This window comes from Poeciliopsis prolifica, unplaced genomic scaffold (assembly GCF_027474105.1).
Source record: "Poeciliopsis prolifica strain line A6 unplaced genomic scaffold, Auburn_PproV2 SCAFFOLD003, whole genome shotgun sequence".
Taxonomy (NCBI): domain Eukaryota; kingdom Metazoa; phylum Chordata; class Actinopteri; order Cyprinodontiformes; family Poeciliidae; genus Poeciliopsis; species Poeciliopsis prolifica.
In genome coordinates, this window is record NW_026562378.1 from 2,773,106 (window position 1) to 2,790,051 (window position 16,946).

The following is a 16,946-nucleotide window of genomic DNA, read 5'->3' on the forward strand; positions in this document are numbered from 1 at the left end:
AGTATGTTTATCACTCTGATATTTTACTCCAGTAAATTCATTATTAAGTATTGCTGCCATTCAATGAAGAACAAACCAAAAAAAAAAGAGTTTTTTTAATCACCAGACACAGACACACAGCTGCAGTTTTTGTTACAGTTTCAGAAGTTTTTATTATTATTATTATTATTATTATTATTATTATTATTATTATTATTATTATTATTATTATTATTATTATAAGAAACTGATTTTCATATTTTTTTCTTATATGTATTATTGTCATTTTCATTCTTAAAATACAAAACTTTCCACTTACATGTATATGTTGGTAGATGTCACAATGTCATTTTTAAATATTAACTGAGTGATCATTCAGTACTTGGGCAGATTTTTTACCAAATGTTTTTTTTTTTACTCGTACTTGAACAGTTACTTTTCACTTTTACTTGAAGTAGCGCTACTTTTACACGAGTACAATTTTTGGGCACTCTTCCCACTTCTGGCAATTTTTCTGAGTTAAATATAATTTTTTATTTGTGTATGTATGGATTTTCTTTCCGGTGCATGTCAGGAATCGGTGAGGGATCCCCTGTCACATGGAGAAAACAAACTGGAACTTTATAAAACCAGCTACACCCAAAAATATTCATATCCCTGGCAATTATGAGTAATTTCTGGGTTTAACAATACATTTATTCATGAATTTTCAGAGTTTGGTGTTTTCTGTGTAAATGTCAGAGCAAGTCTGACTAGTGCAAGAAAAATAATAATTAAAAAAACATAGTAATTTATTGTTTGATCTAAAGGCAAGTCCTGAAATATGTTTTATTATTCTATTATTATTATATCATCCATCAATTATTGTCCTAAGATATTAATAATACAAAGAAACACTAAGATTACACAAATTCAAAGTGTTCCACTTTTTCGAAAGTGTTTACATTTATAACTTATAATTATTGCTTTCATTTACCTTTAAATAAGGGATTATGAGGAGGTTTCTACTAGCTAACTATTACTCTTCCAGTTTTATTCTCTCTTTTTACTGTAATCAGTCTTTGGTTTTGACAAATTTATTTGTCTTTTAGTCTATTGTTCTTTCTTTTTTCTTTTTTCCTAGATAAACACGCCTCACCAACCAAAATGATTGGATACATTTACAGGACTTGATCAGTTTGTTGAGGCACAACCAGAATAATCAGTATCATTAGGTCTGCATCCATCCACCAAGATGTCTCCAGAGATGCTGCCCTCTGCTGGAAGGGAACTTAATACTCGATGGTCACTGCTTTTGTCTTCAGGTATTCATTCAGGGCCTCTTGACCTGTTGACAGCAAACACACTCTTCAGTCGTTCCTACTCTTTCACTGCATGTCTGTTCATGTGTCGGTTCAAGTGTTATTATTTCTGAACCCAATCTGGGTTCTGAGTGATGCCGTAATCCCTCACCCAGGTCTTTGCCAAATCCGGACTGCTTAAAGCCCCCAAAGGGCGCGGCCACATCTGTTTTGTTGTAGGTGTTGATGAAGACAGTGCCGGCGTTGAGCCTCTCGCTCACATACAGAGCTTTGCTGATGTCCCGGGTAAAAACTCCTGAAGCCAGTCCGTACTCTGAAGCATTGGCTCTCCTCAGGACGTCGTCCACCTCTCTGGAGGACGTTGGGAGGAAGCGCATTAAACCAGAGCGTTCACATGCACAACGCAGATTTGGATTTCAACTTACCCTGTTTTGAACTTGGAAACGATCATGATGGGACCAAATGACTCTTCCTTAGCGATGTACATGTGGTCCTGCACATCAGTGAACACCGTGGGCTCAAAGAAAAAACCTGGAACCGGAGGAAAACAAAAGCGCAACTTTAAGGGCTGGGTGAAGACCAAACAGGAATCAGTCGCCATTCTCGCTCCTCCTGCTGCCTCACCGAGTCTCTGGACCTGCTTTCCTCCGTAGACGAGGGTGGCTCCCTCCTTTACGCCAATCTGACAAAACTCCAAGAGTTTGTCCAGGTGGGCTTTGTGATTCTGAGGGCCGTGGTCTGTGGAGCGGTCCAACGGATCACCAATCTTCATCTTCTTAACCTCCTCAACCTGTAAAAAAAAGATAAACAGGATTGTCTTTCAGAGCTCAAATCAGGACTGTTCAAATGTAGCAAAGGCTCAGTAGCAAAGGAGTGAATGATTAGTTAGACAAGTTTACTTGACTGTGATTGGTTAGCTTGATGAGTCACAACCAGAGCAACCAGTATCACTACTCTGATCTCTGTGGAGGCCTGCTGTGTGTCTCCATTTTGGCCTGTGATAAACAGTAACCAGTCCGGGATGAAACGTACCACTTTTTTCAAAAACTGGTCATGGATGGTCTCCTCTACAAACAGCCGGCCAGCTGCAATGCAGTTCTCTCCTTTGTTGAAGAACACGGAGCTCATGCCCTGCAACGCAAACAACAGCCGGGTCTTAGCGCTGCCAACCGTAAACACAAGCACCAACTGATGAACAGTCGTCCGAAGGGACCGACCAGGCGGACAGCCTTGTCCATGTCACAGTCACCGAAGATGATGAGAGGGGATTTTCCTCCCAGCTCCAAGGAAACCTTCTTGACATTACTGACTGCACAGCTTGGGGTGAAACAGAACACACACACAATGAGAGCAGTTATGTTTGCTTCTAGGTTTTAAATTTCAGAGTGTTGTGTGAGGGCTTCTCACCTCTTCATGATGTGCTTGCCGATTTCTGTAGAACCCGTGAAGCCCAGCTTTCGCACGTCAGGATGGTCAGACAAACGTTGGCCCACCAGAGCGCCTAAAAGGAAGGCAGAAGTTTCAGAAAGAGCCTCCGTCTTTCCGTCAGGAATATAACAAGTCTGAGATATGCGAGTGCACCTGATCCAGGGAGAATGTTAACCACCCCTTTGGGCAGTCCCGCTCTTGCTGCCAGTTCAGCAAACTTGAGCGCTGTAAGCGGAGTGACCTGGAATCCAGAGGATGCGAAAGTCTGAAACACCTTCAGGGTTTCCTTCTCTCTGTGTCCGGAGTGTAAAACATGGATCCTACCTGAGCTGGTTTGAGGACGACGGTGTTTCCAGCTGCCAGGCAGGCGGCGGTCTTCCATGCCAGCATCATCAGCGGATAGTTCCACGGAATCACAATGGCGCACACTCTGACAAGAGCAAGGGGAGCTTATCTGGGCTGACTGACTGTAACCACCACACAGCACACAGACTGGTCTGCAGATCCCCAGACATACTGATGTCTCATTGAAGGCCATCTTTGCTGTAAGTCTCTCAGATTAGTTTATTTCTGCAATATTTTGACTGAATTTAAACGTACTTGGTGGAAGGTGGCATAAAGTATATAATTATTACAGCTGTGAACATTCAGATACCACAGCAAGCCAGAAACAGTTCTAGGGGGTTTTGAACCTCTGAATGTCTTTCATGCAGCTTGAATAAGTTCAGCATCTTGATGTCATTCTTAGTGTTTATATGATGGTAAAGGGATTGTGTTAAGAAATGAAAAAATATTTGAAAAGAAGAAAAAGGATCCTCACCCAATTGGTTCCTTCTTGGTGAAAGTCAGATTTCGATTGGGTCTGGCCTGGTTGATGGGAATGGTGCTGCCCTGGAGGAAAGTTACATTATTTTAGTGAGGGGAAATTAGAGGCTTTAGTTACAAATGTGCAAAAATGCATATTTTTGGATCTGAAGAGGGGATTTGGCTGACTCTAATAAAGTCAGCTGTCTTACCTGGATCTTGTCACACCAGCCAGCAAAATAACGGAACGTCTGGATGGACATGCCCACGTGAGTCTTGAGGGCCAGAGTGTAAACGGCTCCAGAGTCCATAGCTTCAATAGTAGCTAACTCATCCTGGTGTTCCTCCATCAGGTCTGCCAGTCTGTGGGAGGAGTTGGGGAAAAAGAAGAGTCTAGAATGCCAGGAAATATGTTTGATACTCCAAATCAGTCAGCAAGCAGAGGGGTCTGACATTGTCTAAAGTTTGTCAGCTTCACCTGCATACGATATGTCACCAGTGTTATGAATGAATGAGTTCAAATATATATGTTGATGACTACTGCGACAGACTGGCGGCCTGTCCAGGGTGTACCCCGCCTCTCGCCCGGAACGTAGCCAGAGATAGGCACCAGCACCTCCTGACCCCTCGAGGTACAAAGGTGAACAGAAAATGGATGGATGGATGGATGGATGGATGGATGGATGGATGGATGGATGGATGGATGGATGGATGGATGGATGGATGGATGGATGGATGATGATGGATGGATGGATGGATGGATGGATGGATGGATGGATGGATGGATGGATGGATGGATGGATGGATGGATGGATGGATGGATGGATGGATGTTTCCTATGCATTTAGTGTTCAATAAAGGCTACCATTGGCAAAAAATCAAGAAACAAAAATCTATGTATTGTTATTTATTGAGGTCTTTGAATTGATTTAGATTTTTGAGTGAAAGAGATCTGTTTTCATCTTGGACCTATTCGCTGCTTCAACAGTCTGGCTTAACACAATAGACAGATTGAACTGGTTTCTCTAACATCGTCCAACGGTCACAAGAAAAACATGCCTTATAAATATTATATCCCATTACTTTTTTATTGTAAGGCATTGTTCTGAGTTATTCTTTACAAATCCAGTTTAGTATTAAGTAGAAACTGAGCTAAAAGCCAGATACATTAAATGCTAAGTGTAAAATGCAGCATACCTTAGATACCAAGCATCATCCAGTTCTACTTACTTGTAGATGAGTCTTCCTCTGTCCCTCGGGTTCATCTTGCCCCACTCCCCCGATTCGAACGCCTCCTTAGCAGCAGCGACTGCTTTGTCCACATCACTGATCTGGGCCAGAGACACTTCACAGATGGCCTGTAAGACACATCACTTGTCCAGATTTGCTCCTCTCCTGGCGGCGGCGTGTCGGGAGTAGACCCAGTGAGTTAGTTCTGATTTGTTCATTTTCTATACTTTTAGTCCTATTTTTTGGTTGAGATGACTGGACTGTTGTCTCTTCCAGGTGTGGATGCTGTGCAGCTGGAGGGATTTTTACTCTTACATCTTTACTTTCAGACAGTTGCAACAATGTGTAGCCATGGTAACGAGATATTGTTATTTTTTTGTGACAAGTGGGAGCAGCTGATTAGTGTTTCAAAAACTGAACTAGTTCCTGAACTAGAAGAGGAAGATGTCATGCTGTTCATCTCTTACTGTGCCGTCAGTGGGGTTGATGGTCTTGTAGGTCTTTCCGCCATCTGCATCCACAAACTCTCCGTTGATGAACAGCTGATGGGGGATCTTTACCGTCATGTTGTTAATGTTCTTTTCCACCTGGCAAGGCAAACCATTAATGACTAATGCTGTCAGACATTGTTTCCTGGTGGGGTGCCGACTGCGTACATAGTCAACCACGAGCTCTTCCTCCCCATCTTCCCCCCGTAGTTTCCTGACACACATCTGGATGAAATCCTGGAAGGTGGTGTTCATGTAAACATCCTCGTTCTGCAGCTGGCAGGTGCTGGCACGAAGCTTCACTTCCTCAACAAGCCTGGAGGTTAAGAGAGAGACTTAATATTTTAGGATTTGACCAGTAACAATAGGATCTCCATATCAAAACTTCTTGAACGAAAGAAAAAGATGTTAGTAGATTTTTGTATTTTGCAATTGACATCCTATTGTGACGCTCAAGTTTCATTCATTCAGTTCTGCAAACAACAATGAAAGAGTTAATGGTCAATCAATCAGATAAATGTTTTATTTACCTGACCACATCCATCGAAGCTGCACCAGACTTGAAGAAATCTGTGGAGTCTTCAATCTGGCTGACATTGGTCAGGATACTCTTCCATACCGCCTGGCAGAAAAATGGAAAGAGGAAGGAAGACCTGAGTAAGATCTTTGGTTTGACCAGTGTTTGCCGTTCCTTGTTCAGTACGTCACTTCATCCCACCCTCATCTGCTCAGCAAAGCGTTTCTCTTCTTCGGTCAGCTCCACAGCTGTGCTGGCCCCGGAGCAGAAGTACTGGGCTGCTGGAATCATCTTGCCATCCTCAAACTGCAGGTTCTTCACCAGCAGCTGAAGAGAAAAGTAACGAAATGAGCACAAACAGTACGATATCATCGCTGCGATTACATCTGCGTATGCTGTGACAGTTCTTGAAATACATCTGGATAAATAAATAAAAATTTAATAAAATATAATAATAATTAAAAAAAAGTTACTCAAGTTACCACCAAACTCTGTTGCTATGCTCCAAGACACTTACCCACATAAATCTGACCAGCAATACATGACCGTAGAAATTTTATTTTAAAATCAAATGAAAATTGGATTTTAAAACTATATTGCTCCACAAATAGGGAGGTCGTGCTCCACAGGACTGTTTGAAAAGTGAAAGTCGGAGCTGTGAGCAGCAGGGGGCGCCGGCGAGCACACAGGTAGCCTGGATGCTGTGACCGCGCGGCTGCAGCATCCTCCGCGGCGGCTGCTTCTACAGGAAGCCTTTAGCCCTCGGCTCGCTTTGAAAAGAGGAAACATGGCCGCCGCTGCTACTCTGCACTCCTTCAACGCCTTCCTCACGGAGAGGCTGACCGCCGCCGCCGTGGACATCTACGGGTTCGTGGAAAAGACGGTGGTGGAGTACCAGGAGGAGGTCTACCGAACCCAGCTGGAGAACCAGAGGCTGCAGCGGATGCTGGACCTGGTCTACCAGCCGGAGATAAGGCTCCACAGGGCAGGTAGGGCTCTCTGGCGGCTGCCCGTCACCAGGCGGTTCGCCGAGTCGACCCTCGCATCAACCCGCGGGTCAGGGCCTGTTCCGGCAGCTTCCTGTCTCCTGCTGCTGTTAGCCGGTCCGGGCTAACCGGTCCCGGGCGTCACTCTGGACAAATGTCCCCGCGGGTTTGGCTGGGTGAAAGGGCTGCTTCACCCAGTGCGCCCAGTCTGTCCGACTGGTCCAGTTTAAAGCGGGTTATTCACAGGAGGTTTTTCGTATAAACGCCTCCATTCAGTTGCTGGAAGCTCAGAAATGAAGATAATGGCTTATTTCTAAATTGGTTGCAAAACACGACTTCATCTGACAGAGAGTCAATTGTTTGAACGTGTTAAAACGTCATGCATGTCGCTTAAAAAGTGAGAGAGCTGCAGCATTTTAATGCTGCCATTCATAAAAAACTGTAAAAGAAAAGCAGCATCATGTCAGAAATGAGATCTCACTCACTGCTGCAGCGTCAGTGGTTAATATTCAGCCTTTTTAAAGTCAGACTTGTAACAATGTTTTTATTCTGCTTTATGGTCCCATTGTGCACCTTGGCTTGTTGTTGAAAATATTTTCAGGCATTAAGATTCTCATGTATCATATCAACTTGAACTGAACCAGAAGTTGAGATACACCAAATAAAAAAGAAACCCTACTCATGACAGAATGTGTTAAATTTATGTTTTTAATGTGTGCTTATCAACAAGAGGCGTCCTGGACGGGGTTGACTGTCCCATTTGGGTTAGTTGGACACAAACCTGTGTATGTATTTCAAGGCCACAGCAGAAGACGCACTGCTTTCTGGTTTGACCTGATTGGAAAGTCCAAAGATGTCAGGGAGGCGAACATGGCTCTGCTCCAGTCTGGTTCATCACTGGGAACAATTTTCAGATAGTTGACTCAAAAGTTTTCAAAAGTTTTATTGCAATACTTTATGGTATTGCTTATATATATATATATATATATATATATATATATATATATATATATATATATATATATATATAATCTCAACAACAGCCCAGATAGTTTTATTGGGTTAGATAAATGATCAACGGTACGACAAATGCGTATTATGCGCAAGTATAGAGAGGTCGTGGGTGGAGCTGGAAAGGTGTGACGAGTGAGGCAGCCCTAGATGAAAACGGACTCTGTTACACCGGTTCTGTGAGGACTGGGCCAGAACTCCAAACCGCACGAGACCTCTACGTTGTGGAAGGAAAACCCGAAAGGTTTGACCAAAGTCGTGCAGTTCCAAAGACGATTATGAACTCAAAATCTTCAAAAATCGATTTGTGTAAGTTTAACTGATCTAAAACAACAGAGGTTTGGTCTAATTTAACTGCAGACAGTAAGGGAAAAAAAAAAGTTTCTTTCTTATCTGGTGTATGTTAACGACTGGGTTACCACCAGATCGATCAGGAAGTTCAGCTGGTTTTCTGCGTGATGTCATTCTAAGACCACTTAGTTAATAGTGACACCTTGTGGAAATCTTGAGGAAAAGGAAGATAGCAAAGGTTGTGACTGCAGAATGAATTGTAGGCATCAAATCTCCACCCTCAAGATGTGGAGGATTCATACGTGGCATGAAGACATTCAGCTGGATGATGTCCATGTTACACTTCCGGCTTTATCCATCATAATCATTTATGGCCGAGGAAATGGGCCTTCTGATCTGAATTTCCAGAATTTAAAGCTACTGATGGGGAGAAGTATTTAGTTCCACTTTATGACGGCCTCCATTTGTGTTTGTCATTGTAGATGCCAAAGCTCCGGTAACTACGTCCACAGAAGAAGCTACTGCTAAGCAGCAGGAGTTGAGCGTGGAGGAGCCAGGGGAGTCAGAGGTCAAAGAGGAGCAGAGCGAGGAGCAGAGCGAGGAGCAGAGCGAGGAGCTGTGGAGCAGCGGTGCGAAGGAGGAGGCGTCCATGGAAGACAGCGACGACGACGGCGACGCCTTGACCAGAGAGCTGATCAAAACCGTTCAGCAGCTGGAAGACTGCAGAGCGGCGGAGGAGAGCACAGGCTCCCAGCAGGTTTCTCCAGAGGATCCCAAACTGCCGGAGGAAAAGACCACCACCACGCTGTACCGCTGCCACATCTGCAACTACATCTTCACCAAAAAGATCGTGCTGACGTGGCACCTCAAGATGCACGAGAGCAAAGCCAAAGACGGCAAGGGCAACTTCGACTGTCACATCTGTGGCAAGCACATCCCCTGCCAGAGCAACCTGCAGAACCACATGAGGGTCCACACCGGGGAGCGGCCCTACAGCTGCCATTACTGCGGGAAGGGCTTTAAGCTGAAGGGCCACATGACCGAACACCTCAGGACTCACACCGGAGAGAAGCCCTTCAGCTGCCACGTCTGTGACAAATCCTTCAACAGAGGCTCCACCCTGAGGAAACACGTGTTGGCGAAACACAAGGAGCAGCGGCCGTACCGCTGTGACTTTTGTTATGAGTTATTCACTGAGAAGCTGCTGATGAAGAGACACATCAGGAAGGTCCACAGTGTCAAAGCCCAGTCTCCCAGTCACAGCCAGGCCTAGACGCCCTGAAATCTTTCACAATGTTACCTTGATGACTTTAACAAGGACTTTAACGTTTATGTTGAATGTTTTCTTAGCTTACATGTGGACTTGTGAGCTACCTTATGTTATTAAACTAGAGGAAGTAGAGTTTTACGGTGGACACAGGGCCTGAGGACAACACAAAGATTTTATCGGTTAAGGAATAAAGTCTGTCTCAGCTGCTATTCACTGTCAAACCTGTTTGAATAAAAAACATTGTCTTCTGCTCTGGTAAGTCACTGCATTGGAAACACATTCACACCTGATCGATGTCTGCAAACCAGGAGAGGAGACCACTAATGGTGCAGCTTTATTCCAGCATTAGTAATTTCTTGTGGAGGAACATTTTTTGCAAAAGCTGAGGGGAGACTGCTGGCAAAGAGGCCTGAGGTCAGGCATGGAGAAGTTCTGTAAGCCAGGCGTGCATCTGGTACCAGAACTCATCAGAAACAGAAAGGAAGGACAGTCGGCAGAATAATGTCTGTAAATGCAAATATTTTTCTTTTATGCAAACCCATTTTATACTTTCCTAGATTTTCCTGAAGGCTGTGTGATAACTGAGTTGGGTTCTCTGATGTAATTACTAGTTATTTGTACGGCAAACTTAAAAAAAAACAACCTGCGGTCGAAAAGCTACGAGCAGAATCAGAATGTCGGGTGTAGACAGTGGGAAAATGTTCTTCTGTTTGATTTCAGAGAAATTAAATCATGTTTTAACATTTTCTCTTCTGTTGCCTCTTTCTCCAGACATTTCCATCTTAAAGCTGCAGAGAGCGCCTCCCTCTGGGCATTCAGACATTACAAGTGAAGAGGCAACATCTCACAGTGGTGTGCTTTTACACCTTGACATCTGCTACCTGACTGTTCAAAACAATGACAGGCCAACTCTGTATGAAGCCTGTTCTGAGTCTTGTTTACACTTTTAATTCTGCAGCTGATCTGGCTAACGCTCCGCTGACTTGTGAAGCTGGCGCCCCCTACAGGTCAGCTGACACAGGGCTTTGACTACCTCCGTTGGGGAGTCAGAGGCAGGTTTGACCTTGACCCCTTGCCACATTGATCCTTTACAGAATACTTCAGCTGCAACCTCTAACCTTTACAGGAGCTGTGCTCCTCCTGGACTCCAGGTCAGATTGCAGCCTGTTGGACCTCCTGCCCTCAGAGACCACGGTCCATGTGGACCAGAACGTCCTGCCACAAGAAAAGTTTCTTTCCCTCTGGCATTAGACTGATAAACAATAGTTAATTGTCTCTGGTATAACACAGGACACATCCACCAGCTACTCTGCATGTGGATGCATAATGCATATATATCTATATCCTCACCGTCTTGCCGTCATTTCCGAACAGCACCAGACCAGCCTTGGTGACGATGCCGGGCTGGCTGGCTCCAGGAATATCCAGAGGCTGGCCATTGGCCACAGTGCCATTGTCCACCAAAGTCGAGCCAAAGAAAGTCACTTTCTGTAGAGAGAGAGAGAAGGAGAGAGAGAGAGAAAGATGGCTCAGTATTGCAGCGAAATAGTGGAAACTTCTTCCTGAACTAAACATTTCAGGTGAAGATGTTTGCTCTTTTGAATGCATGAGCATGTCAGCTATTAACTTGACAAGACAAGATGTTTCCTGATGTGGAAAATGAATGGAAGTCTGTCTGTGGAATAAAGTGTGTCCTGATGTGCTAGGGTGAGAACAAACCCAGGGCCTGTGAGGCTCTTGTGTTACCTCTCCGTCGACCTCTGCCCAGGCCCCTGGCACTTTGTCGTTTCCTCTGATCCAGTTGTGAATGGCCTCCGCCGACTGGTTCCAGTCAATCTATCAACACAGAGAGCAGCTGTGCCTAAGGGAAGGATTGTTATCTTTGAACACTTTTTATAATGTTCCTATAACGACAGTTTTCGCCAACGAACAAAGACTGTCCTTATAGGCGACGTTGGCAAATGCGACTTCATTGTTGTTGATGTGTGACATGCATCATGATTCTGTACCAAAAAAAAGTCAGACATGGTAAAGTTGGATGTAAGCAATTGCTGTAAATAATGATTATGGACTTATGGAAGACATCTGTGTCAGTGAAGTGTCAGTCCAAACAGTTCTCCAAGAAGCTGCAGTCAACGCTCCACAAAATGCCATTGCTGATAGTTCTTTTTATCAGTTTCCTTTGTGTTATGACGATACTGTTGATTCCCGTTGCTGAATAAATTTTAAAATTGATCCACAGATCTCTCCGTTCAATATTGTTGCCCTGACTTAGTATGAGACGTCCATGGTCCTCTGTGCCTGTGGGTGGCTATGGGGCTGTAAACCACTGGTGTTGGGTAATAAATTAACAGTTTCCTTTCACAGAAAACTGTCACCTGTCAGAGCTGTGATTCATAAACTACACTCCTCCTCATTACATGAGAGATGATTATAATAAAGAAGCTTCATTCATTCATTCGCAGCTTAATTCTAAGTGAATTCTGAAGTCAGAAGTACATATTTGCAAAGATTTCAGACATGGATAAACATTTAAAGTGCTAACGAGGCTCACTCCATGCGTTTTGCCTCCACATCGTTTTTAGGACGTAGAAATGTTTTCGTTTCGCTTACCTTGGAGTTGTCTTTCTTCTGAATGCACTCGTAAGAGGCTCCCTCTTGAGGTTGTGTGATACGTGGGGCCTTCCCTTCAGTGATCAGCCTGACCGCTTCGACCTGCAACCACAGAAATGTTATTCAAGCTGCAGAAGCAAACATATGAGAACCTTGAGGATTTTGCTGCCCCACTCCGATCATGATGGAGACTTGTAGAAGATAAGGAGAGGATAAATAGAAGGTGAACCCATGAAACAACATAGTTATTTAGGACTGTAGTTTGCTTTACCACATTCTTCACTACATTATATTAGAATAATGGGAATCTCCATGAAACGAGGCGGTTACTAGTAACAACTCAACAATCAAGATGCTCATTAAGATCAAAAAGTCTGAATCTTTGGAGTCATCTGAGAAGAGTGGCTGTTTCTGGATCAATAACCAATCAAAGTAACCATCCAAAAGCTAACTCAAAATGCCTCACAATCCAGCCAGCAGTATCAGACCGCCTAACACTGTCAAAGTATATCATTAATTACACATAAAAATAAAATCAATCAAATAGTGTCTCACTTCAGGAGATAAGTTGCATTTATGATTATTATAAGAAACTGAATTAGTATTATCTCCAGAAGCAGTTCTAAATGGTTACTGGACCCTCTTGACCATGTGTAGAACTGCCCATGGACATCACACATTCATTAGAGTCCCAGACTGGATGGACTCTGCGCAGAGCCTCCGTCACTCACCATGCCTTTGACGCCCTCTGGGAAGAGAAATCTCTTGTAGATTGTGTTGACCGTGTCATTAGGTTCAACATCACACTCTCTCTGCAGCAAAATCGGTCCAGTGTCAAGTCCATCATCAGCCCAGAACACCGTGAAGCCTCCCTTCTTGTCTCCGTGGATGAGGGTCCTGTGAGAGACAGTCAAACAGACGTCGGGTCGCTACCAGGAATCCCTTTCAGTTCCAACATGAGCGTCACTGACCAGTTGATTGCCGAGGCTCCCCTGTGGCGAGGCAGCAGCGAGGGGTGGTAGATAATGGAGCCATGTTTGGGGTGGTCAATGACCTCCATGGGGATGAACTGGGAGCAGAAGGGCAGGACGTTGAGTTCTGCTCCTGTAGCCTTGTACCGGTCCACCACCTCTGGGATGGCCTGACCCTTCACTCGCCAACGGGGGAACTTAAAAACAGGGACGCCATCCTTCTCTGCCACAGTGGCTGCAGCAGAAGAAGATAAAACAGGCAGAAAACCGCCATGTTTGGATTCCACCAACATTTAAAGGCAAGTCTATAATATTCCCATCACCAGCAGTTTCAAGTACGAATAGCTAGAGTTAAAATAAAAGACGTTACTACTTTTCTTTCAGGAGCGATAACCTAATCATTTACTTTTTGTGTTGTTACAACATTTTTTACATTACTGACTGACCAGCCAATCAAATCTTTATGCGAAATGTGATTTACACCTGGGAAGCAACGTTATTCTTCATACACAACCAGAATATCATGGAAAAACGTCACATGTTTAAATAAAACCAATGGTAGAACGGGCATTGGGTGTCAAAATATTGGTTTCTTCATGATGTTTCATTTAGTTTTACTTATACTGAGTCAAATGCCGTATAATAGAGATTTACTGGCACAACTGGAAAAAAGTGTGAATATGTTTTTCAACTGGACGTTGTTCAGCAGATTTCACTTGATCAGAACTGCTGAGGCTGTCAGCATGATGCCACTGGCCGTCCTTCTGTTTGTGTTTCTGATTCAATTATTATGTAATATGGCGAGAGTAACATTTCAGGGAGTTTCCATTATTTTCTGTTTGTAATTTATTCTGTACAATGACCATCTATTTAATCATACACTCAGTGAAATGGAAAAGATCAATTACATTTTGCCAGAGCAAGTATTGAAAGGAAGAGTAAGGTATTGCAAAATAACAACACTCAGTCTTCTTATAGTCTGTCTCCCAGACTGACAGAGGTCACTGACTTTGTTTTTTGTCGGTTCTTGGAAACCTGCTTCATTTTGTTAGACCGGTTCTATTTCAGTAATGTGTGGATGTGTGAGTTCTGTCAATAATCAGACATGAGTGCGATTCTTTAACTTCAATCCGGTTTCGTGTTTAATCCGTTAACTGGTTGACGAAGCACAGGGTAGCTTTGTTCCCTTAACGTCTTTGTCAATTGTTCATGTCTTTGATGGTCTAAATAATTTAACTCACACAAAAAGCAAACTTAGAATAAATTCAGGACGAGGATAAATCATTTTAATTCAACTGTAAAGATTCAGTAAGAAAGAACAATTAAATGAAATCTGTGTCTGTATAAAAGTAAATGTCTAAAGACAGATCATAGATCCTCATAAATATCTCCTGTGTTGAATGAGGCTCTCACCCAGCGGGTCGGCCTTGCCGTCCTTGTCTGGGATAGTGAAAACCCCAACGATGGTGTGGCCGTCCTTCCTCAGCTCCTGGTAAACCTCCTGGCCGAACAGGCTCTGACCGATGACCGCAATCTTCATTCTCGGGACCTTGATGTTATTTCTGAGAGGAGAATCGTGTGTCCACGCAAACACAACGACAAAGTGAGCCGTTTGGAGCGATTCACTCTTACTGCTTGCTCAGGACGATGCAAGTCCACCTGACTTTACATCTGTCAAATGTTTGAGAAAGTGGCTGTTGGATGTGTACATGGACAAAGCCAGAGCAAATATCTATTCTTAGCTCTACCTCCAGGTTTTGAGTTTTGATGGTAAGGGATATTTGTGCCTTTGTCCCAAAGGGAGAGGAAATGGTGAAATTTCTCCGTTTCTCTTCCCAGCAAAGAAAAACTTGATTATTTTCATTTTATTGAATTTTATTTGGACCAACTTGTAAACGCAGGAATACAAGCCAGCATTCACACACATTTAGAAATCATGTCTTTTTTCACCAGCCCAAGAGCAACTGTAATGACTCTCATATCGACGTAATACATTTGGAACGCGTTATGCTCAACAAGCATTAAAAAGCATTTCTCATCAGACAAGAAACAAAGACTTGAATTATATCACTCGACGTGTGAGGATTCTATGTGATATTTAAGTTTTACTTTCTGAGATAAATGAGAAAAACTTTTGTATGCTTATGCCATATTCACATTTTTTGAGATGTGCTGATGTGGAAAGTGCCCTAAGATACTATATGACTGTGACTCTATCATATCACATAACGTACAGCACCAGACAAAAAAACTGAACACACAATCAATGGTGATACGCTACAAGATCATTGGCCGCTGCCTACATTGAACGGCATTGGAACATCCTATCTAATCACAACCAGGAACATCGTTAAGAATTTGAAACATTCAGCTGCTCTCATCAGACATGGGACGCATAACTGACTCATGTCGCTGCTCATATGCGTTGATTGATGTGTGTGTTATTGTGTGTGTCTCTTATGTACCAAATGATCCAAATCCAGATGCACCTTTCACTGCTATTCTACTCTGACCTAGTTTTGAACAATGAATTAGTGGATGCCTTAGCAGAGAGCTAACGCTGATCATTAAGATTCAGCCTTTCTGGATAAGCAGCTTAAAGTTTTTTTGGGGTTTTTCCATTTGTTTCTGTAATATTAGAAAAAAAATAGAGAAACTTGTTACACAGCAGCAGTTCAACACAGTTTGTGCTCAGCATTCATGACTCCAACGTAGCAGTTCATTTGGCATACACAGAGCCTGAACTTCTGCCAGCCTGCTCAAACCAATCAGGTTCCATTATTCAGGCCATCCCTCTGGTCCTGGCCAATCAGATGCTCCCAAATGCTGTACAAGCTTCAGAGGAGCAAAGTTCACACACAACTCTGATATTACAATTTTAAACTTCGCTCTATGAAAATTGATGTACACATACACACACGCACACACACACACACACACACACACACACACACACACACACACACACACACACACACACACACACACACACACACACACACACACACACGCGGAAAGATAATTCATTTGTTCAAGAACATGTGCAACAATAGCAATATTTGGCATATAAAAGTCATATATATATATGTATAAAAGGAAAGAAATTACTGTTTGTGTGTGTGTGTGTGTGTGTGTGTGTGTGTGTGTGTGTGTGTGTGTGTGTGTGTGTGTGTGTGAGTGGCTGCAGATGTGCTCTCTCCGACAGAGAGAAAATGCACCAAAAGTAAAAGCTAACATGCTGCCTTACCCAGCTGCAGACTTGGATCTCCTCTTGCTGGAAAGGAGTGAGCAGAAGAGAAAAGTTGCTTTAAATTCCCTCCTTCCAGTCTCACATGCAGGCGCCTCAATTACATAACGCGTCAACCCAGCAGAGCGATTGGACAGGGCAGGACTTAGGAGTGCTAGGGGGCCAGTCTCTGACTGGCAAAGCTGTTTTCTACCAAGCACATTGACTGCTTTATCTGTCCAGACACACTTAAACTATGCTTTAAATATGAAACAGAGTTAACCATATATATGATTCTAGCTTCATTAATATTCTGTATTAGTTTCTCATTGGGATTTGATCAGACTTGTTCCTGTTTTTCTCTAGTTCAGTCCTTTCTTGGCGATTCTAGTTTATTGTTTTTATTTTTCCTGTTTAGCTATTCTTAGTTAGTCTAGTTTCATCACGTTTAGTGTTTCTTTACTGTTAGATTCATTTCCTAGTCCCCTTTGCTCTCTCCCCTCACACCAGAAACCATTTAGCCAATCAGGCCAGGTCCTTTGTTCCAACATTCAGTCTCCCAGTAGCTGTACACTTTTCCTCCTCTCACTCCACACCGCTTCCTCCCGCTGTATCCCGTTGTTCCCTGCCGACCTTTTCTTTTTGATTTATGTGTTTTCTTCTTCTCTGGCTTCCTTAGTTCCCTGTAATTTTTGCTCTTAATTTTTTTTGCTAAATCAACAAAAAAATACTCGACGCCTCAGCCTGCTGCGTTTGGGTCCGCACAACCTACACCATGACATTAATACATAATTACATTGCAAGCAGCACTAACATCCGTGTTGCTTGGTT

General features: G+C 43.3%; 2 protein-coding genes across 3 annotated transcripts; one reads left to right on the forward strand and one right to left on the reverse strand.

Annotated features, from left to right (window-relative positions):
* Window positions 1-79: 79 nt before the first annotated feature.
* On the reverse strand, window positions 80-16,244 carry aldh1l1 (aldehyde dehydrogenase 1 family, member L1). Its single transcript, XM_055024357.1, has 23 exons — window positions 16,137-16,244; window positions 14,303-14,451; window positions 12,890-13,124; window positions 12,650-12,815; window positions 11,919-12,020; window positions 11,052-11,141; window positions 10,656-10,793; window positions 5,949-6,074; window positions 5,761-5,852; window positions 5,399-5,546; window positions 5,210-5,329; window positions 4,743-4,870; window positions 3,725-3,875; window positions 3,529-3,599; window positions 3,033-3,138; window positions 2,862-2,949; window positions 2,688-2,781; window positions 2,498-2,597; window positions 2,313-2,411; window positions 1,905-2,070; window positions 1,706-1,811; window positions 1,432-1,631; window positions 80-1,306 (listed from the first exon to the last, which is right to left on the reverse strand). The coding sequence occupies exons 2-23, from the start codon at window positions 14,427-14,429 to the stop codon at window positions 1,251-1,253; spliced, it is 2,709 nt and encodes a 902-aa protein (XP_054880332.1). The 5' UTR covers window positions 14,430-14,451; window positions 16,137-16,244; the 3' UTR covers window positions 80-1,250.
* On the forward strand, window positions 6,447-11,540 carry LOC129354879 (zinc finger protein 436-like). Of its 2 annotated transcripts, XR_008605207.1 has the most exons (3): window positions 6,447-6,736; window positions 8,518-9,560; window positions 10,077-11,540. XR_008605207.1 is itself a non-coding variant. In XM_055024418.1 (2 exons), exons 1-2 carry the CDS (start codon window positions 6,535-6,537, stop codon window positions 9,306-9,308), a joined length of 993 nt encoding a protein of 330 aa, XP_054880393.1. In that variant the 5' UTR covers window positions 6,447-6,534; the 3' UTR covers window positions 9,309-11,540. The 2 variants fall into 2 exon arrangements, 1 of the variants encoding a protein (XP_054880393.1); XM_055024418.1 differs by having other exon boundaries at window positions 8,518-11,540.
* Window positions 16,245-16,946: the final 702 nt, after the last annotated feature.